This window comes from Bombus bifarius, unplaced genomic scaffold (assembly GCF_011952205.1).
Source record: "Bombus bifarius isolate JDL3187 unplaced genomic scaffold, Bbif_JDL3187 scf7180000007966, whole genome shotgun sequence".
NCBI classification, from domain to species: Eukaryota; Metazoa; Arthropoda; class Insecta; order Hymenoptera; family Apidae; genus Bombus; species Bombus bifarius.
The window spans coordinates 407,653-430,922 of record NW_022884352.1 but is presented as its reverse complement, the minus strand read 5'-3'; the positions used below and the strand labels follow the sequence as shown (position 1 = coordinate 430,922).

The 23,270-nt window shown below is 47.7% G+C and overlaps 1 protein-coding gene across 5 annotated transcripts in view; it reads left to right on the top strand.

Moving 5' to 3' along the window:
* LOC117204671 overlaps positions 1–23,270 on the top strand; it is a 258,060-nt gene that overhangs the window by 24,672 nt on the left and 210,118 nt on the right. For 4 of the 5 annotated variants that reach the window (XR_004487117.1, XM_033442289.1, XM_033442321.1 and 1 more), the window contains exon 2: positions 16,835–17,005. Coding sequence is in view for 3 of the 5 variants with exons in the window: in XM_033442289.1 (XP_033298180.1) it covers positions 16,842–17,005 (164 nt within the window). In the remaining 2 variants the exon portion in view is untranslated. Of the gene's footprint in view, positions 1–16,834; positions 17,010–23,270 lie in introns of those variants that run through there. The other variant, XM_033442303.1, reaches the window with a different exon arrangement.

The following is a 23,270-nucleotide window of genomic DNA, read 5'->3' as shown; positions in this document are numbered from 1 at the left end:
GTCGAACCACTCGCGGCTATGTTTAAAAACGACCCTTCTATCGGACAGAGTTTGAGAAACGCGAAATAGATAAGCGGACGGACGAACGGCGAGGTAGCATTCTCTAACAGCGAGATGCTAATTGTGAAAACGTTGAGATCGCGCAGACAAAGAAAGGAATAAAGAAACGGTAAAGGACCTGGTGGAGATTAGAGATGAAAGTACATCGGGGTAATGGATGCAGCTCGTACAATCGTAATTTCTCCGTAGCAGGTAGTTGTTAGTGTATACAGAGGAGGAACCGGGCCAGACGTGACTATTCCAATGGCTGCATTTTGTCTTTTCACCACGGTAAACTTCCGCGCTCTGACAAGCTTCCTATTCTCTGTGCAGCTTCTTCTTACGCCTAATCCGGAAAGTTTGGCTGGGGGCCGACAGACAATGGATCTTCCTTCAAAGTTTTATTATGCGAAAACCTCGCGCGCATTATCGCTGAATAAATTCGGCGCAACCGGAGCATCCTATTGGTCTGATAAAGCTGTCGATACAGCAAAAATTTCGCGGGAATCAAAGCGATGCAGGGATTGCAGTAATTGAGATATAAACGAACGAACGTTTACGTGTGACTGGACGGAGCGTTAACTTGTAGCGCGTTATATACGAGGAATTAATGGGAATGTAATTTCATTATTGAAATTTCTGTTTTCAACCACAAAAGCGTGTACGTTCAAGCGAACGTTACGACTTGCATCGGACGCGTTTGGACGAGAGTGCGAGTTCGCGATGGAGAAATAAAATACACCTCGAGCGATTATTATTCGCAAGCCGATCAACGGAGCAGACAACATCGTGGATGTTTCGCGAATAACAATTAGCTAAGGGGATGGCGTACGGTCGAGAGGAGGACTTAAATGCAGCTTAACGATTCACCAGCGACTCCTCTACCGTCAAGTTTTTCAACCGTTTTCGTCTCACTTAATTAGTACCGTTCTCCTCGTTTTCGTCGCCTTCGCCGACGTCGACGTTGCACTCGTTGATGGCGGCGTCGTTATTTTTCATTTTTCTTTCTTGACAGACGCCTTAACGAGTTGCCCGGCGATCGAGAGAAAATCAGCGCCAACTTATAGAGCGGTCGAGAGCACTTTGTCAATTGGATCGAAATAATCGCGGCCGTCGGAGCGTGCGTTTCCCTTGAAGCTTTTTAAAAAATTGCTTCCATTTAGAGCCACGATTTATATACATGCGTAGATTGTATACATACAAAGGTTCGCGAACATAGATATCGTCTACGTTTCCTCGAATTTCCACCGTTCGAATATCCGTTTCTCCGTATGTATCGTACGAGCAACGATTTTAGCTAGTTCGCAGGATATTCGATTCTGCCAAAACCGCAGTGGAAACGCGCACCAGCGAAACGATGCCGAAATAATGGCACGTCGTTAGTGTCGTTACTTCGATTGAGAATCGCGTATGGACTAGCGTAATCCGACCAATCAGTGCGGCCGATTCGGCTCCACCGATCCCATTCTTTTTTTTCGTTGATCGCCCGCGAATCATTCCAGCCGCGTATTCAAAACATTTCGATGAATTTGAAATTCGATCACGTTCGACTGTCGGACATATGGAGCGTGCACGGAACGCTATCGCGCGCGCGAGCCGATGATCGTCGCGCGGCGCGTCGGGAATACGATCGTGACGGTAGCGGTGCATATTTATGCGACGATACGTCGAAGTCGTCATCGCCGGCAAATGAACGGAGTGACGTTACCCAGCTGCAACGCTAGTCATCAATATTTCATATTTGTTCGTTGCTGCAACAACCAACAAGGAGCTCCCACAGGGGTTGCCGCGCTTTGTCACGGGGTTCGAAGTCGTCGCTCCTATCGACACGGCGTTACGTCCCTTTACGTCCTACACGAGCCTTCGAATCCTTCAATCGATGCCCCTCCGCGTTTCTTATTTTATCACCGTGGTCGTTCGCGATGATTCATCCGAACGGCGCTGAATTTCGAATTTCTCGCTAGACCCGCTAGGAAATACACGACGAGCACACGGGGGGTCGTAAATTTCTAACAGTTGGACATTCCGCGACGATAACGAAGGCACGACGTTCCGTATGCGACAGCCGATACCGAGGAATTTATTGGGCCATAAGGCCGAGGAGGATGCGAGAATATCGCGCCATTTTAGTGGCAATAAAGACTACTTTGTAGCTGGCGCGTAGATATTGGAACGACGAGGTGTAATCGTAACGACGCCGCTGTTACCGGACCGTCGTACTTTTTACATCTACGAGGATCGACAACGGTGATTTGTTTCTCTTTCTCTGCAACAAACGACAGAGATCAGTAAACGACGAGACGACGCAACAAGCGTAATTCTGCTTAGGTGTAAAGACGCGAGGTGTACGTACACCCCGATGGTGACGTACGACGTATGTCGTCGTTGCCCGCGCGTCTGTCGTTACGACGACGTTATATTCGCATGATTCGCGGGAACGAGCCGATCAACTCGACTTTATCCCCCTTAAAATCCCCACGCACTGTTCGGATCAATTCTACGCCCCTTGCTACTATGCCACGTGTTTCCTTAGCATTCCCCGTTCGCTTGCATCGTTTCTGCGGAGCACGTTAGCGGCACGATTTAACGAGGCATGAGTTAATGCTAACGTCGTGTTTCGCGCGTTTATAAACCTGTGCGTAGGTACGTTGAGCTACGCTTCTGTATACCGTGGCTACGAGCAGCTACACGTTCGCACGATGCACACCGACACGCAGATAAAACGCGCGGCAGGATCGCGTACGCGGGAATGTTATACATGCCTTCATCAAACCCCGTAATTTCTGTAGACGGTCCACCCCCTGTCGCACTCGACAACGCTAAGGATCTTACTTTTGAAATACAGGCTGACATAGTCGAGCGACGTGGAGTCGGTTCTGGTCGTCTTACTAATTCGGTGTTCCCTTTGTTGGCCTGGTTATTTATCGCGATTCTTTCCACCGCGGCAGAGAGAAATACCACGCTATAAATATAGACGGAGCGCGTGATAAGTTTGATTCCCTACACGGGAGTAAGACACGACAGTGATATAATGGAAGACCGGCTGATTCGAAAGTTGACGAAGGTCTTACTTTCCTGTTGGAAATCGCGATATGTATGCGTATGCGTGTATATGTGTATCAGGGAGATTTATTCAGTCGGCAAAGTGGAGAATCGTTTGCGACGGTTCTTAAATCCCCACACGTTCCAATGCGTTTTTTCAACGCCGGCCGCGAAACCGCGTTTTCCTCTAAGGGCAAATGACGTCTGGGGAAATCAGCGCGAGTGTAATACAACTTTGGAATTCTATATTAAAAATTTGAGTTCAATATACATGCTATAGATAGAAGAGAGGAGAAGAGAGGATTAACACGTGCACGTGGTTTATCGAACGGAAGGAAGGTTCTCTAAGATTTTCCTTGGAACATTTTCGGAATTTATCTTTCGCTCTTTCGAAGTATTCGTTATGTTTCAAGATTTTCGTCTACCGGCAGTCCATATTTTCTTTCTCTCTTATTTTCTGGCTATTTTCCGGCTCTCGTACCTCTTTTCCATCCTCTAAGTTTCTCGCGTCTCTCGTGTACTTCGTTATCTTCGTTCCTTCTTTGTGAATATTTTCTCGAAGGAAACCGGAGAAGACGCTTATTCCGTTCGGCTTTGATCAGACACGGGACTGCAGCGTCGCGAGATATTTGAAATCGTAACTCTCTTTACCTGCTAGATCGGGCAAGGAACCGTCTCGGCCCATACTTTCGGCCAATTAAAACGTCGCGAAAGTTGGACGTAATACATTGCCCTACCGGCTCGTCCTTCCCTCGTCCTTTTATGATTTTACCTCGTTACCCGTCCTTTCTACTAAATACCGTCGCAAACAAGATTTTATCTGGAAACAGTCGTGCCGTGCGAAAGGGCGCGAAACTTTTCGCAACGCTACATTCAACGACGACTCTTTTGCTTTCGTTCGCGAAACTTAGCAATTTTTCTATGTACGAGGCACGGTAAGACTCGAGTTTCTTCCTTTCAAGATTTACATGGCCTTGACGTAAGAGCCGCTATATAGGCGTCGACGCGGTCTTTCCGGTGTTGAATCCCGTTGCGCGATATTCGACGAAAACGTTAAGCCGAGCATAAGGCGAGTAGAATGTGGATCACAGTCGAAAGACGAGACACGAACTAGAGGAAAGGAAGGAAGCGAAAAGAGGTGCGGAAGAACTCTCGGTGCAGTTACGTAGCGTCTCAAGGATGTACTTGAATCGCGTCGAAGGGAGTGTCTGTGTGTAAGCGTACGGGAGACGACGATACCAACGCTGACTGTGTAACAACGGACGGTTCTCTGATGACGAGTCACCGGCTACCAGTTCCGTGCTAATTCAGGATAATGTTTAGTGACCGGCAGAGATACGAGAGAGCTGAGATACGCAGGTGTAAGCACAGGGAGACAGAGAGATAGGGGTAGAACAGCAAAGCTCACGAGGAGACACTGTCACAAATTTCAACCGCACCACATAGTTCCACCCTCGTTTCAGCAGTCTCCTCTCGTTGTCTAGTGATTGCTTGCTTTGATCTCTGTAATCATCAGGCCCCCGCTACTCCTTCGGAGTCTCCATCACACGACTTAAGTTCTCGTCACCTTGTTCGGCTTCCTCTTCGTGCTTTTCAGCCCTTGTTCGTCACTCGATGTCCGGCCAAATGCTTCTCGTCAGATGAGAGCAATAATAACGCTTCTTGGCTCGTGATAATCAATCCCCACCAGAGATAAAGGGAAAGAGATGGATAGATAGAGAAAGAGAGAGAGAGAGAGAGAGAGAGAGAGAATAAGAGAGAGTCTTGAGAAGTGAGTGGCATTATTCTTCTTCGCGTCGTTATTTGGATCTTTCCGGCGGAGTCTGGATTCTTTTTTCTTTTACAGAAGATTGTATATTTTATACCAACAACTTGTATGCTGCAACTAGGTTAACGAGAATGCTTTGAAAAAATGTCGAGTAATTTACCCGGCTATTCGAGTTGAAGAGAGACTATCTCGTTTAATTTCCATGATCACGACTCTACGTCTGAAGCTAGACCCTTTTAACGTTCGTTTTATTTGAATGTTAGCAGCCTTGTACGATGTATTTCATCTAGACTGAAGAGTCTCGAGGAAGTAAAAATAGGCCAGGATAGATATCGTCGAGGTTCGTTTCATAGACGACGATATGAATTTATTAATTCAGTCGATGTAGTAGCAAGCTTTGACAACGTTGAACGACATCCTTGAACGTTAAGCTAGTCAGGAACTTTTTCCTTTGTGGATGGAAAAGAGACGTTCAGGAAAAACAAACCGGGAACCTCTCTGTTGCTAACCGTCCATTGCCGAAACTCTGTTTCGGATAGCGCCAGACACCGGATTTTCTATCACCACCAGAACACGCTGAATTCTCTCTGTCCGCACACGTACACACACGCTCGCCTCTGTTTTCGGGGTAGGAAATTAATTATGCAATTTCGTTCGTTCATTATGTTAAGCACCGATTATTCATTTTATTAGCCCCTTTGTTGTTAATTTGCGAGAGATTCACACGAGGTTGATTTTCTCGTTAAAATTATGTTTCCTGACTTCTCCTTTTTTCGTCGTTGCAATCCGCCGTTTATAGCCCATTCTCGTTAAAATATAATTGATGGAACGCGTACGCTCGACTTTCGTCCTCTTCGGCGACTGGTTAAAAGAGATCCGCGAATAAATGAATAATTAATTAAGCCCAAGGAAATGGGCAGGGAATCGAAGGTAATGGAGGGCTTAGGACGGTAACCTAACCGGAAAGGGTTGAAACGACAATAAAATGGTCGAACTCGTAACGTAGGAAAACATGGCAATGTATAGAGGCGCGTGAATCGGCATGGAGGCCAATTTAAATGCAGATCGAGGTTTAAACGCGACCAACGTTCGAACACATGAGTCCACCAGCACCCTCGAACCACGTTCCTCTACCCATTTTCACCCGGTAATGCTACCGTTGGGATTTTAATCGTGAATTTCCACCCGACGCGATGCTCACGCTCCCCGTTTTCCGTCTGCTGATCCCTAGCTTTTTCTCTATTTGGTAATTGCCATACAGTCGACTTTCTTCGCGCTTAATTCGCTGTTCGAAACGCAGTATCGAGCAATACGCATCGCCAACTTTTTTATCGAGTCTCTTCGTCGAAACGGAGAATCAGCTGGGTGAAACGGTGCAAGAGTCTACTCATATTTGCGGTTCCTTTGAATCGGTCCGATAAATCGAAAGGATTGGGGCATTGATTACGCGAGGGAAGCGTCAGGGTGACGAAGCGTCGCCTATGAATATTCAGAAATCGTGCGTATCGTCGCTGTGTGACGCATATATTCGCCGGCAGCTGACACGTACCGAGAAAAGGGGACAGAGGGTAGGGAGAGATTAAAAGCGGAAGAAGCAGAGGAAAGGAGTGGACCGATGCGAAGAAGGATGATGATAATAGATAAGGGTCGTGTCTTGCGTATCGTTCGTCTCGCGTTACCCGTTATAGGATGGGGGAGCGCCGATAATCCGCTTAGACTCGACAGACAGATAAACTGTTTATTATTACTTCGGTTCGGACTGGCGGCTGTGTATAAGAACTCGAGTCGACCGATGGAAGGTTCGATATCAGTCAGTCAGTCAGCGAGTCAGCCGTTCTTGCCCCCCCTCGCAACCATAAAATCCATTTTCCCGCTTCTGAAAGGGACGAGATTCGACCTGGGAAGGGCTCCGCGAGGACTCGCCGGGTAATCCAGTTTTATTACTTTTCAGTCAGCGCGGGGGAATAAAAGAGATATTTTCCACTTATCCCGGATTATTTCGGAGTTAATATCTAACGAAGGAAAATAATCGTGGTACACTCGTAGGTTCACCAATCGCCGGTTACATTTCAACGTCTTGCTCGCGCGTTCGTTTGCTTTTCCTAGATAATCCCCGCCAGTGATTTCCCATTCGCGTCGCGTATGACTTTCCAGTTCGTCGTTCGAATCCCGATCTTTCAAACGATCGGGAATATCCAAACGACTGGACGACCAAAGTACGCGACAGACGTGTCCGCGAGAATTGCGCGACCGAGGGAGAGGGTGTCTGGAATCGATGAGTAGCCGCACCTATATATCGCTGTCGCCTCTGTTATTGGTTAATCAAATAGTAAATACCCTTGATTAGCTACGGGATGCTTTTGCTGCATCTATCTAATAATACCTGCCAGATGGCCGGACAGATTTCTGCACGGGAATCCCTTGGAGCGTGTCTAATTCTGGAACGATATTAGTCTGGATGCAGTATATCGCCGATTATTTGGATGTTGTTCTTCGTCGGTCTCGTTTTACCGTTACGACTGAAAATTCTGATTGAGGCTTCTGCTTATTTTGAATTGTCTATTTTGACGCGTGTAATTTAAGGAAATCGATTCAGACGACCCGGAAAATCTATTATTTCAGATCTGTTACCTCGATTTCAGTTACGATTTTCGACGCTTTATAAATGTAGATTGTCAAATATTCAAACGTTCGAATCGTTATAGCGTTGCGCGTGACGTAAAGGGAAGTCTAATAAAAACGGTTTCAACGTTATTAACGGATCATATAAAAATATTCTTCCAAAAAATATGAGATCCCGGTCAGGAAGCCGCGAACGTTCTCAAACGGATCAAATGTATTTTACGCGACGCGCAAATGGATCGCGAGGAAAGAAACGGTCGCGATTAAATTATCTTCGATTATCTTCAATTTATATCTTAATGAACGCCGTGGGCTATGATGCCGCAGTTCCTATGACGCCGGAAAGACGAGACGCGCGTCTCGCTAAATTTATGCGACCCGCTTGTAAAGACTCGTGCGAGCACAAGGCCGTGTTTGCGTGTGCGTTGGAGCAGGGCGAACCGTGCGTGAGCATACGCGGTTCATGCTCCGCACGGTCTGCGACGATAGAGTCATAATGCGATGAGGTAATGGGCGACGTCGTGATTAAATGCAACGCGGAGCTCTGTAGCATTCTGATCTCCATGGACAGCGCCGGTTAAAGGAGGCTTAGTGACTCCGTACCGATCGATATTCGATGCAACGATGTAAAATACGGTGGACCATTTTGTGGACGACGTCCCCCGTAAGTCGCAGTTTCGGCTAGATTAACACGTCAAGTTTTCTGTAACGAAGAGGAGACGAAACTCAGGCATTAGAAAAAGATACTAGGATTAAGGCCACCTTTGGAATTCTTACCATTAATTCTTACCGTTAATCCTTCGTTTCTTAAATATTCAAATACCCAAATTTATATGCGCACAGAGAGATATGAAAGACGCAGAGCGGCAATCAAATTTTAGAATAATACATCAATTACGACACATCGATTAGCAATAGAGAACCGAGAAAGACGATTCGACTTGGCCGGTGATCCACGACCGAAAACAAATAAAATAATCGAGCGGAGGAGCAGGAACGACGGCAGGATTGGGTCGAATCGTTCAATGGTCGGAGGTTGACTGAAATGCGATTAGACATTTTTGACACAAAGGGATTCGTGATCCGGCTGGAACCTGTTGAGAGCGATCAAAGACTTGTTTCTCTTATTGCTCATCGGTCTGTTCTTTCTAATCCGGACGTTCCTCGGCCTTTCGACGAGCGAGAAAAATAGTCGCGGATTGGTATATTCTGTGTCGTGACCGATTCGTTATTCCCTGGATGGCATCGGTTCGAAGCTTTTTTGATTCCATTCTCACCGGTTGGTTGGTTTTCAAACGCGAAAGCGACGAGCACGGCGCGTAACGCGTTTCACTGGAAGAGGAGATAATTTAAAAAGATACTCGCACGCTCGTACGCGCGCTTTCTAATTAAGTCGAGCTTTTAAACAGAACGTGCCCGACAAGCCGGAAGAAACGCGACTCGTGATAGTCGTGGCAGATGGTTAAGCGAGCATCGCTAATTCTTAAGCTGGCAAAGACGACGGCATGGCGAGCAGCAATGCTCGCGAGCAAAACAGGCTGCGAGTCGAAACGAAAAGCGCGGTGTTTTAGCCAGTACGAGGGGCGCCGGGGTGAAAAAGGGGAAAAAGGGTAGAGGGAAAATATTATAAAAGGTAGGCGAAACGGAAAAACGACGGAAGCGTGTCGCGTGTATCCTGTTTTCAGGCTAGATTCAGTAGTCTAGCCGAGCGGTAACAGGCGCGCCTGAGGGGAAGGGGAGCTCCTTTTGCAGGATGGTGCGAGCGAATACCGTAGAGGGAAGGTGGTGAAGAAGGAAAAACGGCCTGGTGTCTGTTGCGTGCTTTGAGTTAAGTGGTACTGTTTATTGTTTGCGCTTTAGGACGCGTGGGTCTTCATTAGCAGGAATTGCAGCGAGACTCCTCGAAGGGCGGCACGCGGAGACGAATATAACAAAGAAGAAGTCGAAGAAGAAACCTGGCTACTTCCGGCATCTCGTTAATTAATTAAATTAAGATGCTCGCTGCTAGTCGTTGCCAGTCGTCCCCATCTTCCCCGTGATATATACCGATATAGTATATGTATATACACACTATATATTCCGAGCGGCTTCTAAATGCCAAGGGCAGTCCGTTTTTCATGAATGCAGATTAATTGCGCGACCCCAAGACACGTTGCAAAGGGGTCGAGGCAAAGTGAGTGGCAAGAGCCGAAGGTGGGAGAGATTAAGGGCGGTAGGTGACGAGTTTTTGGTAATCGAAACGGCGATTCGCGCGAGCAAAGAGAAACGCGCATGACAGCCTCGGAACAATCGTGATCGACACGCGACAGAACACGAAACGGTATTCCTATCGGGTTGGCCGGTGCGCCATTTTTCATTATTTGAACGAATGAATGCCCACGGGCGTAGCAGTGTATGCGATTAGCAATTTCGCTCGCGCTCGTCTATCAGGGAAATGCCTCCTTGCTTTTGTACCCGGCCACCCCCGTTCTCTATTTTTCGCACCCCGATGGACCCCCACAGGCTGTGAGTCAGAAGTCATACACGCGTACACACACATATATAGGGGGATGGATAGGCCGTGACTGAGAGTACAGAGGCTGATTTTGGCGATGTTACGGCGCCCCATCAGCTGAGTTATGGCATCCATAACTAGCACCTACGTCTTTCATTAACCCCGGCATTGTCGCGTGTACTGCGACCGCGTCGTTAAAGGGGGACTGAAAGATCGTCAGGGGCTAGGGAAGAGACACCTATTTGTTTTTGCTGCACTCGTATTTGCCTGCCATATGTCCCACTTATCGTACCTCCGTACGTTCTACGGCTGTAAAATCTATAGGTCCGTGCTTCGTACGGTTCAACGATCGATTTCGTTCTTTTGTCTCTTGCTCTCCGAGAGATAGAATCCTTGATACCGAGGATTAAGTGATTCAAGCGGTTCCGCGTGCTCCCCTGCTTCGACGACAAACAACATCAATCATGACCGCGTATTGGATACTTGGCGACATTCGTGCCGACGGACGAGAGCCAATATGGCTGTTTGATTCGAACAAACGTTAGTGAAAAAGAATGAGATCTTGATCGATGAACGAGAGGATTTCGAACCGCGTTTAGAACGGATAACGTATCAGCGTGCGAACATCTGTGACGAAACACAGTCGTGCGTGTCGTATCGTATCGTGTACTAGACGAGAGGAACTCGACACGACGGTGCGTTACGAGTGCATGCGATCGAGCTTAAAGTTAGACTTTTTCTTCGTGGAACGAGGGTAAAATATCGCGTGCCGTCGAGGGACGAAATTAATCGCGGCGACCTTCGTACCGATACGAATAAAAAGATGGAAATCCCGCTTTCGCGCACGGTATTAGGGGCATCGAGATAGTTGGGGCATGTTCAGCCCGAGAATTCTCCCTTTTTTTCTTTCTGCAGGTTGCCGCTGGTCGGTCGGGCGTTTATTAAAATGTTTATTCGACGACGTCGAAATCTAGCCTGGCTGTTGTTTTACGAGCGTGGCCGGTGCTTTCTCTGTGCGAGCGTTCCGAACTGCTATAGTCTAACGCGCACTGTCTGCAGCCGAGTGGTTGGCGAAAAAAATTCCCTCCTAAAAAATGCACGAGTAGCGAACGCACGCTGGCAAATTTTTCCTGGTTGCCGGTAAATTACTTCTTTACCTTGTTTTTTTCCATCGTTAGCGTGTGGACCTTTCGTCGATGCGAACGAAACGCATCGCAGGGTAAACACGAATTCTCTGTTTCTCTCGTCAGACGGTTTGCTGCGTGCGCCGACTATTCCCCGTAAAAAATTCACCGACAACCGATTTTAGAATTCATCGTTTTGCCAGCACCGGAGCAGGCAAATTTATTGAAAATTAATCGACAACGGTATTGTCTTTCACTGGGAAAAAATATCGGCCGGACGGGCATCGAAACGCTCGTTTTTTCACGGCGCGGAGCGGGGGTAGTTTTATATAACATCAGTCCGAAAAATTCGTTTGGCGGTTCGAACCGTGGCGTGATTTTAAAAACGACCGGCGAACGAAGGAGCACGAGGCGCAAGGGTGTCGCGATGAGAAACGAGCTGTATTTTTAGCGCAACCTTTCGCATCTGGGTGGCCCGACTGCTTTTTAGCGTCTGCTAAACACCGACACAAAGATAAACTAATTTGTCCCGGATTTATAAAGTCCGCCTGTCCTCCTCCATCCTCGTGAAAGTGATACATAGATCGTTTATACATCTAAACAAACATCGACTAAATCACGTTTGCGTGCAAATATTGTCGCAGCTTGTTTGCCCTGTTCCCAAAACATCGGTCAAATTATTCCGAAGCTCATGTTAATTTAAACGATTGCCACGAATTTTCCGGTCCGAGCAAATAACGTTTTCATCGACGTTCATCGTTTGACCTTTTTGTACAAATTTATACGCTACAACATTCCACTGTAAACGTTGGAAACGCGCGGACGTTGTTTCGATATCACTGGTATTCCACGAGATTTCTTTCTATTCTTACCTAAAATGTATCGTCGAAATGCGTACATTTTCCACGAGTTCCATCAATTTGAAAACTTTACACGTAGCCGCTATCAGGATCGCAACCGTCCGAACATTGGATATACTAATTCTGTCATGATTCGCGGCGATCACGATCCGTCATGCGCTACAATGCGATCGTTGGAAGAACACGGAGAGAGGGTCAGTCGCAGCAGTGTGTCGAGCACGTGATATTTTCGATACGGGATTGCCATGAGAACAGAACGGGACTAGTCACATGTGCTGACCACGTCACGAGATGAGAAACTCCTGTATGCGTTTTAGTCGAACCGTTGCACAGAGCTGTGTACCGCTGCGTCGATGATTAATAGGAATCGACAGATCCTCGATGTTGCAGCCAGTGTAAATAGCGTCGATAAATTTTCAGATGGCTCCGTAACGAGCTCGCGAACAAGGAAATATTTTTTCTCTGTCCGACGTCTTCCTGGATTCCGCTTAGAGAATCATTCGCGCGATCGCGGTCGTAACAAATGGCGCGAACAGCTTGACGCGTGACACCGATCGCTTCGTTACTGTTCCATTGAGCGGAATTAATCGATCGATTCGGTGTTGTGTGTTGGCCATTGTACGAGAAATATGGCGAAATACGAATAAATCTCGTCGACGCGGTGTACACGATGGAGTGGAGATAATAGACTAGATGGATTTTAGAATGCATGGCGCACCAGGTGTGAGAGTAACGCGACGAGGCTGGAAGACTTGAATGAAAAGGTTCGATACGCGAATCAGGATAACAGGATTGGCGGGATGTGTAAAAGACTGGAACGAGGATACGGCTGAACACGAAATATTTCATGAAATTACAAGGATAGATAGTAATGCGTGTTGGTGGATTCGTCCCGGAGCGGTGTACTCTGTGCGTGCGGAGGCTGTGTGAGCGGAAGCGTGAAACCATGAATACAAGCTGCACGATTTCCATAATTTCAATAACGCGCAACTTTCTCGCCGACTTAATATACCGTAAAAATAATTACTGCCGCGGAAATGGATTCAGGAGCGATCGTGTCGCGAGGTTGGGAAGAAAACGCGATATCGTCGACCAGGTGGCGTGTATTCATCGCCTCGCGAGCGAGGAGCCCGGTGGCGAGAAAGAGATCCTGGCTTCGTCGTAAGAGGGAGGACGCGTCTGGGGCATCGCGAGCCCGGCTGGATTCAACACCATCAACTTTCGTACCTTCGCAATGCGATACATTGTTTTCGTCCGTATGCTGGTAGAAATACGTCGCTTTATTTTTTTTCTCTTTCTTTCCGCGTCCCGTGTATTTTCAACAAGTGTGTTTTCCCTTATAGCCTCGTATCTAGGGGTAGCTTGGACTTCTCTCTGCCTTTCTCTCTCTCTCTCTCTCTCTCTCTCTCTCTCTCAACGCATTTGTCGACTCTCGAGTAGGTGTTATTGTGTTATACGGATACGACAGCTTTCGAGATGCCTCTGTTCGCATACTCGAATCCCGGGTAAACGTGATTATTTTTCGCAATTTGCTAAGCAGATGCCTTCATTGTGCGCAGCTCTACCGTGGCAGGAGTTTGTTTTCGCCTCCCTTTCTCGCTTCCAGCCCCTCTTTCTTTTCCTCTGACCTTCTCTCCCTCATCGAGCCCTCGTCTCGCCGTGTCGACCAGCGACAGGATTTTTTTTTCTTTCCACCTGTGTACACGACGTCGTGTACGCGTTCGCGTTTATTCGCGAATACATACGAGCCTCGCGACTCCGCTTTCCGTCTCCTCTCACGCTGCTCACCCCCTTCTAGACGTGCTCGGGCGTTCGTTGATACACGTAGACACGCAAAACGCGCGAATCCACGCACGCCGGGGGCTGCATATTTTAACCAACTTGCCTACGTGCATTGTCTTCTCGGAGTTCCCGACTCGCTACGCTATACATCGAGAAATAATGATCGTACCCAACAGCATTCTGCTGCTCCATCTCTATTCTTTGTGAGAGAGCAAAGCATCTGTGACAACAATGTTGCACTACGCTCGAGAGATTGCGCGAACCGTGTCCTTTTCTCGCTTCGATTGTGTCCTCCCCCGCGATGGGTATCAAGGAGGGTGAGCCTCGCGGATCGCTGCGAGGCTTCTTTCGCGGGATATCCTGTTTCTGTTTACGCCGAAACGTTTCGTTGTTGGGAACGCGAAAGGGGTTGTTGCTCGTTCTCCTCTTTCGACAGGTCGTTCGGTCGAGTTAGACGGGTGAAACGAGGCGTCGAACGAGGCGATGCGTCGAGGACGCTGAATAAGAACAAGAGGGGTTGCGGTGGGTCGGTGATTAAAAACGATAATCTCGACTTGGGACTGACTGGTCTCCATTGAAAGTCGATATCGGCCGTCGTCATTTTCGCGGATCATCTCTTGTCCTTTGATTCGCGGTTCATCACGGTTAACACCACGTACGCGTATACTCCACGAGCGTTTCGTCGGAACGCAGGATCATTTCGAAGACGTCCAGATGAGAATTTACATTGATTGGCCCGCATAATTGAATCGCATTCAGGCTTAATGAGCTCATTGTGTACGCGTACGGTACAGTTCATCGAAGCGTGTCGCGGAGGTATCGCGCATCGGAGCCTTCGTTGATTCGATTGTCCTGACAGTTGAATTGTCGCTACAGAGAGTCGATACTGCGATTGTATCGACGTCGAGGCGCGCGGGGACGAAGGTCTCCGGCTGAACGGACACACCTGTTTGCGTCTTCCTTTCCGCGTGATTTATGCGCGTGCCAATTGAATTATTTTCGCTGCGCTTTCGAATACGATTCATCCGCGTGACGAGCGGAAGACGATCGACGAATCGCTAGAATCCAAGTGGTGGCACGTGTCGAAGAAACTACATCTCGATGGTTAATGGAATATCCTGCTCGTAGCAGGAAGTTCGCTTCCTTTCGTTCTCCTGTTACAACCAGGTTACTCGTCGTGCCACCAATTCGAACGATTAATATTTAATTGATCCATTTTTCGATCAGCTTCTAGAATTGTTCTTCGCAAAACGAATGAAGTAGCTATCGTCTTTCTCGTGTCTTCCGCCTTCTTAACGATATATGCATCCCGTTGAAAGAGCTCCGCGGAAGTTCACGAAGCTCGCACTTCTTCCGGTAGAGCGGCCAGATTGCGGAACCGACGAATTTCGAAGAATGGATCCCACGAGAGGGTACAAGTATCCGTCACGCCGCTTGCTTCCTGAAGGAGTTGCCTTTTTCGACTCATCTTCAACGCTGTGCCTGCCGCTTCTCTTCGCTATACATTATGTTTTCCCGAACGCATTCACGACTTTTTGCACCGAGGGGCTTCGGAAGTGCGCAGCGCGCAACTTTAACCCTTTTTCTTGCTCGTCTTTTCCTCTCGAGGATCTTTTGATGCTCCGTGATTTCGAGTCACGCTTGAGAAGGTTCGCGAGTACCTTCGAACGTCGTCCTTTCTTCAATTGGTTTCCTCGTACGAGTCGTGCAACCGAAGGCTCCTGCTCCCGCCAGTTTCCGTGTGTCGAATGGAAATTCGGGATCGACTTCTCTCTTTTTTTTTTTCTTCTTACAGCGGAAGTACCGACTTCTCTGCGCGAAACGTTACCCTTCCACCTCGAACGCGATACAAACGTCGAGACTACGACGCGAATCACGGGAACACTGGCGACGCAGTCAATCGTGTGGTAGAGAAAGAAGAAAGATTGGAACCGAATTAAGGGTGGCGAGGTTACATGAACGTAAGGAGGGGAGGGGAATGGCGGAAAACGGAGAAAACCAGCACGCGAGAGGGGCAAGGGGAGAGACCGCGGGCGTCACTTTGGTGGCAGGCTACGTTGAAAGCGCTCATTGAAATGGCTCGCGGCAGTCTGACGTACGCAGATCATTAATTGAAATTCCGTTACGCAAATGCTACGTGCACGTACGCGCGTCCTATGCAACGCGTTCGACGCATTCGCACACGAACAGACGACCGTCTCGGGGATACGCTCGAGTACCAGCACCAGACTAGATTCTATCGTTTTTATCGAGGTAAATTAGCGAGGGCATGCGCTTAATTAGGAACACACGTCCGCCTGGTATTCGTGTTTCGCTTAACCCGCACGGCTGTTTTTACCCTGTGCAGTTGTAAAAATAATTGGACAGGCCACATTGTTGCCGCGGAATCGCGTAGGTGGGAACACAAGGGTTGAAAGAATAACGGAGAATTAATGATACGTTTAAATAAAGCGGCGATTATGAAAGTGGCGATACGGTATTGCGCGTATGCTCGCGATGTAAAATAAAAAAAATTCGAGCACGCTAGGCAGACCAGCGTATTGTTTGGCCGCAGCCGCATATCGGAGGAAATTGTTTCGGAAATAATTAAAACGTTTAAAGGTCGAATAGGATTTCGCGAAAGCACGTGACGAACAAAGCGCGCGGAGAAGCGAGGGATTCGGTTCCTGTCTCGCGCGCTCGGTCCCCGTGATTTTTCCGTCTCCTTTTTACGGGCCTCTCCTCTGTGTACTCCGCACGCTGTGCACGCGACTTTCGGAATCGCTCTTTCGAAGTTCACCGGCAATCTCTGTGATGTCTGCCTGGCCTTGCGAGCACAAGAGAAAATGGCACTTTTGTGTCCCGGTTACTAATGCGTCTCGTAATAATTTCGTTTTTTTTGTCGACTGCCTTTTACGTGACTCGTTTCCTCGTCGCAATTTCTGGATCGTTCCTTTCTTTTTCTCTACGTGCACCGTACAGACGGTATAGAGGACGACGGGTACACACGTGGAAATCAGCCGACGGAAAAGAGACGAAAAGAAAAAAAGAAAAAATAGAAAGAAGAATCCCTGAAGTTTTATCTCTGCAGGCTTGACAACGCGACATTTTGTATTATTTCCAGAAACGATATGGAAGTACGGACAGAGAGACCTCGAACGGCTGGCCGGATAGCACCGACCGGACGCGTTACTCCGACCATACATCAAACAGGTGGAGGAAGAAGAAAAGCGATACCAGTTCCGCCGCCGAGGGTGCCGACCCCCATGCCCACCGCAAACAATAATCAACAAAAGTAAGTAAATTATGTTCTCGATAGACTGTGTCGCGTTTTCCCGTTTCGTTCGATCGAAAAATATATCTCCCGCCACGCTCTGAAACCCCAGACCATCGGCGAAAATGAGAATCAGGGCGTCGACGATAAAGCGACGCTCGCAAATTGCATTGTACATGGTGTTTAAAGAGTAATTATACCCTATATAATAAAATTCGGCGGCAATTATATTACGAAAGTACATCGTTTAACTCCTGCATCGATATCGAAAGATCTTCGTTTCTGCGACGAAAAGCCCACAATAAAAATTTTAAATCGCGTAAATCCATATTGAATAGAGAATCAAATAAGAATAGAGCGATCCACTTTGATCAAGTTCTCAATCTGTCTCGTGCAAAGTCGCGTCACTTAATGATCTGTGGCTATCACTCTACGACCCTTACACGACTGTTGCCTTCTAATGGTCTCGCTGTAATCGTCGACCGCTGCCGCGTCGTCAGAATTAACGGCTTTTCTATCGCAGTAGCTTATAATTTACTAATTCCTTGTATCTTCGTTCAATAAATCGTTCTTCTTGCCGCTATTTTCGTCCGCTTCGTATCTACGCCGATATAATTCGATCGACCTTACTACGCTTTTAAACTCGCTGTCCTAAATTCGAAAAGAAACGACCGCGATCTTTTTCGGAATCGGCGACTCGATTCACGCGATGCGAGCATTCCGTAGAATGATAGGTCTGCCCTGCGACTTGCTCGTAATAACTCATCCCAAATATCTGAACTCTGACGATGAATAGAACGGTTGTTGGCGGTCCGCGAGGCTCGTATCAGCTTCCGACGCAACATGTACTTCTAGTTGACGATACGACGTTCGGGCTTGAGTTGGTATTCGCGTCGAATACCAGGAAAGAGAGAGAGAGAGAGAGAGAGAGAGACGATGCCATTAAGTTAGTGGGATTAGACGCGCGCAGAGTTCGGTCCCGACTGATCAAAGTTTACCGAGGTACCGGTCATTCGGCGTACTCTCCACCAATTTCAAGATGTTCTCGGCAATATATAGTATTTCGTGTAGTTTCTAGAAACCTGGGGTATAGCTGGTAACTGCGTGTCTGGTTCAATTACATTAGGCGTACGATTGTGTAAGCGTTAGATCACGGTTTTACAATTTCCCCACCTTAGAACCTTCGAGATTCGAATCTCTTCTATAGGAAGGGAATAACTGGTAACGAATCGGAAGTTAGAATAGTAGAAATGGAAGGGTCCGCGAAGCATTCTTAGACCGCGAATGAATCGAAATCGAAGGTATAGGGATGCTTCGGGTCGTGGCTCGCAAAGTGACGTGGTTGTTCATCGTCCCTCCCGATAGAGCGTACAACTTTATCTTGCGGTTTAGGGGGATTTTGCGCGGATTTCCGGCTATGTCGGGCATCGACTAGGGCCAGGATAGGCAGGCTCCATTAAGTACGACGTAGCAGCGAAACACAGAGAGTTTGGTCCGTCTGATTAAAGTTCACGAAACACGAGACCACCGGCCACTTTACCGATCTCTTCGACCAATCTACTTCGACCACACGTTGAATTCGCTCGGTACACGGATTTGCGGGGTTCTTTACCGCCTCCTCCTTGCACCATCGTATTAACTCTACCGTACATAAACGACTATCGTTCGTTCTCCATTCGATCGTTATTTCTGCCTTTAGAAGATTAGCAAGTCCGATTGCACCGAGGATACTCGAGCGGGCTGCGTTCGTTGTTTTAATTGTGCTGCTTTTAGTAGCTTGTTAACTAATGCGGATTATTAAGGGGAACGTTATTCCTGTTCAGGTATCGAAGAACATGGCAGTGGGATGAGAAAACTGGCTGCGTCCAGTCAGACTAGTTATTCCGCGACGCGGTGGCGGCCTGACATCGTGGTTCCGATAGAGTCATAAAATGTATAGCGCACGTTGCCAGCCACTCACTGTGCACTTCTGTTTCGTGACGCATTCCAGCCACGTAGAAGTCTTAACGGAGTACCATATTCACCGACCAAGTAGCGAATTCATTTCCCAGACGTCCCATATCCTGTGACGAGATGCGCGTTTTCGGCGCGTATGTATCCGAGATATCCTCTTGCGGGCTCAATTCCGCGTCTTTTCGCTCGTTTAAGTATCGCGTCCTTTCGTATCGCGGAAATTGGTTTCGTCGTTCGATCTTCATCTCGCGAATCGTAAAACAAATTCGCGAAAGATAGGTACGCGTGCCATTCTAACGAAGTTGTCGCGTGTCGCGCAGTTTCGTTCCGATCGCGCTCCGAGTTTACACGGAAACACGTTCGAACGATTTCGCACGCGTGTGGTTCGCATACGATTAATTTGGGTAAAACGATACGAAAGGCACGTAGGGTAGAAAATCAAATTCAGTAAATTCCGTGTTTTCGTATCGCGCCGTTGGCGATGATTGGCTGGCAGTTCAAATTTTTAACGAGTCTCGCAGTACCGCGAAATTAATTACGTAACGACTAGGGTTTCTTTCCACGGGTTGGAAATCAAATCCCCTCTTCGCATTTCCGCCAGTTTACTCTCCTCTCTTCCTCTGGCCAACTAACGCCGACGGCACCTTTGTGTCCTCGCTGATACATATATTAATCCGTTATTAAAACGCGAGAAGTATCGCCGCGTACTTGTCGAATGCCAACGTGTAAATATATTTTCCTCCCTTCCACTAATTATGCCTCTGACATGAAAACGAGAGTCACCACGTCGATTAAACAGCGCCGTCCGTTAATTAACGCGCGGTATTATTTCCTTCTGCGAATTTAGCAGCAGTAGATTCGCAAAAAGTTGGTAACAACTCGAAACCCGGCACGATCCTTGTACGAATATTCGACGAACGGCAGAGGGTCCTAATCCGGGGCTGGTGGTTTAACGAGAGAAAGAGACGATGGGAGAGGGGCACGGAACTGTACGGATGGGAGGCCGGAAAGAGAAAGACCAAGAGATTAGAGATCTACAACTTATCTCGAAAAGTGGTTTCCGTCGTTGTACAAGTGGTCGTAAGCGGCTTACAGGCGCATCTATGTGATTTCGGTACGTATCTCGCACGACTTTAATACACGGATAAATCTGCATTCTATTAATTAGAGATTCGAATCTGCTCGGCTGTCGGAACGTGTCCCCCGTCACAGCATCTCTTTACCATTGTAAAAGGAACAAGTTGACGAAAGAGACGAGAGTCAGAAAAGAGGAGGCATTCACGCGTCTGGTGACGTGCGCCAGACTCGTTTTATGTGCCATTTACCGCACAAGTACATTGACGGTCGGTCTACCTGGACTGGGCTGTAGTAGCGGGCGTAGTTATCCGACGGATAAAAAACTCGCAAACGCGCCGGAGTAAAATCGTTTTAATTTCATTGGTTCGGGCTAATTACCTCTCTCGGCGATCGGTTACCGAATTCCCGCGGTTGCGAGTCTCACGCGTCTGTCTGCGAGGAGACGCGTTCCATGTGCTCGTTGGAGATGGCGTTGGAGAAGGCTCGACGAGCCTTTTTCTCTTATCCCTCTCTGGCTTTCTTCGTTTTCCCTTTTTTCCTGCCTCTTTTTTTTACGAATTCTGATCGGGTACTAATACGATGAGAACGACCGTATGGACGGTTGAAAGCGTACGGTTTTGCATTTTCACCGCAGAACGTGGATCGAACGAGTAACGCGGAGAAGTTTGAAGCGCGATATTCGTGAAAATGAGCCAATTATCCAAAATGTACGCAACCGTGCGAATTTTTCCGAGAGAATGTTAATTAATTAGCGACGGACCGTGGACGCAGTAACCGATCCCCTGGCCGAATAGCGTGTACGCTGTGCGAAACAGGCAAAGGTTCATTAGATCTTTCATCATAGGCTGAAATTCTGTGGACCACAGGGCAAATAGTTCGCCGCCGCTTTATATAAAGCAGAGAAGCTTTGTATCAAAGAGAGCTACCCGTATGTATTCGTTAGATGGTATTTAGCATAGTTCCAATGAGCGATGGAAGCCCAGTCTCGGCTTGGCGAGTGTCAGGTATTCGCCTGCGTTTCACTGGACGAAGAATCGTCGATGCGAATCGTTAAATTCCGTCCGTGCTTCGTCGGTGTCGATGAGACACTCTGTTACGACTCGTCGTACATAGGAACGGCTATAGAGGTGCAGATGACGCAAAAGGGACGTTTTAACTGTGCAAATCTACCTCGTTATAGAACCAATTATTACAAAAATGTCATGTCATTTCGAGGTAATTCGCGATTTCACGTAGATAGCGAGAAGATTTAATTACTGAATATCGATAACATCGATTTCGCATTAACTTGCCAAAGACGAACAGACGCTTCGAAGAGGATAGTTGGAAGTTCGATTCATATCGGGGGAAACTGGCAACCTGATGGAAAGCGTTTCGATACGGCTTTCGATTCGCAGACAGTGCGCGTTCGGGTCGACTGTTTCGCTCGAGGAGAACGACTCGGTTGGAAAAAGTTCGTCGGCCGGTTCGTCAATGAAGCGATACGGAGGCAACATTTATTACTATTTACTGTGACAAGTGGGATGGAACCTAAACTCGCCTTTTTGCCGTCGAGTCCGCAAAGCGTTCTTCTCAAAGGATCAAAGCTTCGTTCGTTCTGTCCGCGAATCCACAGCACGCGCGTATTCATTTTTTCGAGTACGCTCGTTCGGACGCTGCGCTGCCTGGACGTAAGCCGAGAAAGCGAAAACGTATAAAGAGAAAAGCGCGCCGAGCAGCGAAAGCAACCACCATGGACACAACTGGAATCAAAACGATGCTATATCCATGTGGCAGTATCGATCTAACTCGCGAACGCATTCGGTCGTGAGCTTTGCTCGTTACGTAAGGTTAATGTGGAAAGAGTCTCTTTGTTTGTATCTGATCTTTGTTCGCTTGTATATGAGTCCGACCCCCATGGTCATTGCGTTTATCTGTTCAGCGTTCTCTTGGACGATACCTGTATCTTGCACTCGCTCCTAATAGACTCCACTTTCCCTGCTTACTTTTAACGAGATTTGTTTTTCACAAGACCCGATACCATAATTGCATCAACGATCTACTTGTCTCCTCGAGGGCTTACGGGCTCATTAGCGGCGATAAAGCGACTACCACGGCCGGTCTCTGTTTTATAAATAATTTCAGCTGGTCGTAACGATACTTTTTGAATAATTTATCTCGTCGTTATCGATTGTCCAGCTACTCGTTTCTCGCCTCTAACGGACGATCTAACGCTCGAGAGACGAGAAGGGATCGTGGGGCGCGAAAGAATTTCACCGAGAAGTCGTTCCTAATCTGTTTACATTTAATATATTCATTATCGTAACGGGGCTTTGAGAGGGCGAGGATTTGATTTTTCGACGCGTGCAAACGCATCGTGAGGCTGGTAGAAGAAGAGCAGAGCGTTGCCTTTGATAGGAGCTGGAAGCGCGTGCGAACGTGCCATCTCGAAATACGTCAAGCGATTTAATGAGCCGGATTTCACGGGATCGGCGTCGAATGGGGAACGGGAATCTTCCTATGGGAACTCAGTGGCGTATGAGCCGATCGGTAGGGTATTGGGGAACGAAATGCATGGGCGAAAATGGCGAGAGGCAGGGTGGGTGAACGCGGAAAACCGGGGTCAAAAGCCCGCAGAAATTTTCAACAAAGCCGCTCATTGTGTTCGCGAGTGGCAAAAGGGGTGCCAAGCCACGTATATAATGTTCCTCTGACGAACCCCGTCCGCTTTCTTTTTTTCGCCGCGCTTACGCACTGGTTGCGTACCTGTCGCAAAAATAGCATTGCAGGTAAACCACTCCGCGCGCCGTTTCCACGCGCGCCTCTTTTTGTATTTTTCGTACGTCGGTGCGTGTCGTTCGATTGTCACTCGCACGGCTCGACTTTGATGGGTGTTATAACCAAGCCATGTATTTCGATTTTCAACACTGTTGCTCTCTTCCACTCGACTAATTTGACTCGCGTAATATTTGCCGGTTTCGCGTGTATTTCACTTGATAGATCGATTCGTTGGTTCCAAATAATTGCCTCGCCGTACCGGACAAAAATATTCCCCCTTTAAACGACTATCGGGTCGTGCGAGTGAAAAATATTGCGAGTATTCGTGTAATTTTCAAATTTTAATCGTCGCCCACTCCATTCCCGAGTATTTAAAAGGGAATCAACGGGGTAGAGGGACGAGGAAATAGAGGATCGAAAACTGCGATACGCGCGTGCTCGGAACCTTTGAGACTGCATTTTTTTTATTTTCAAAGACACTGTTTGACAGATGCCCCCT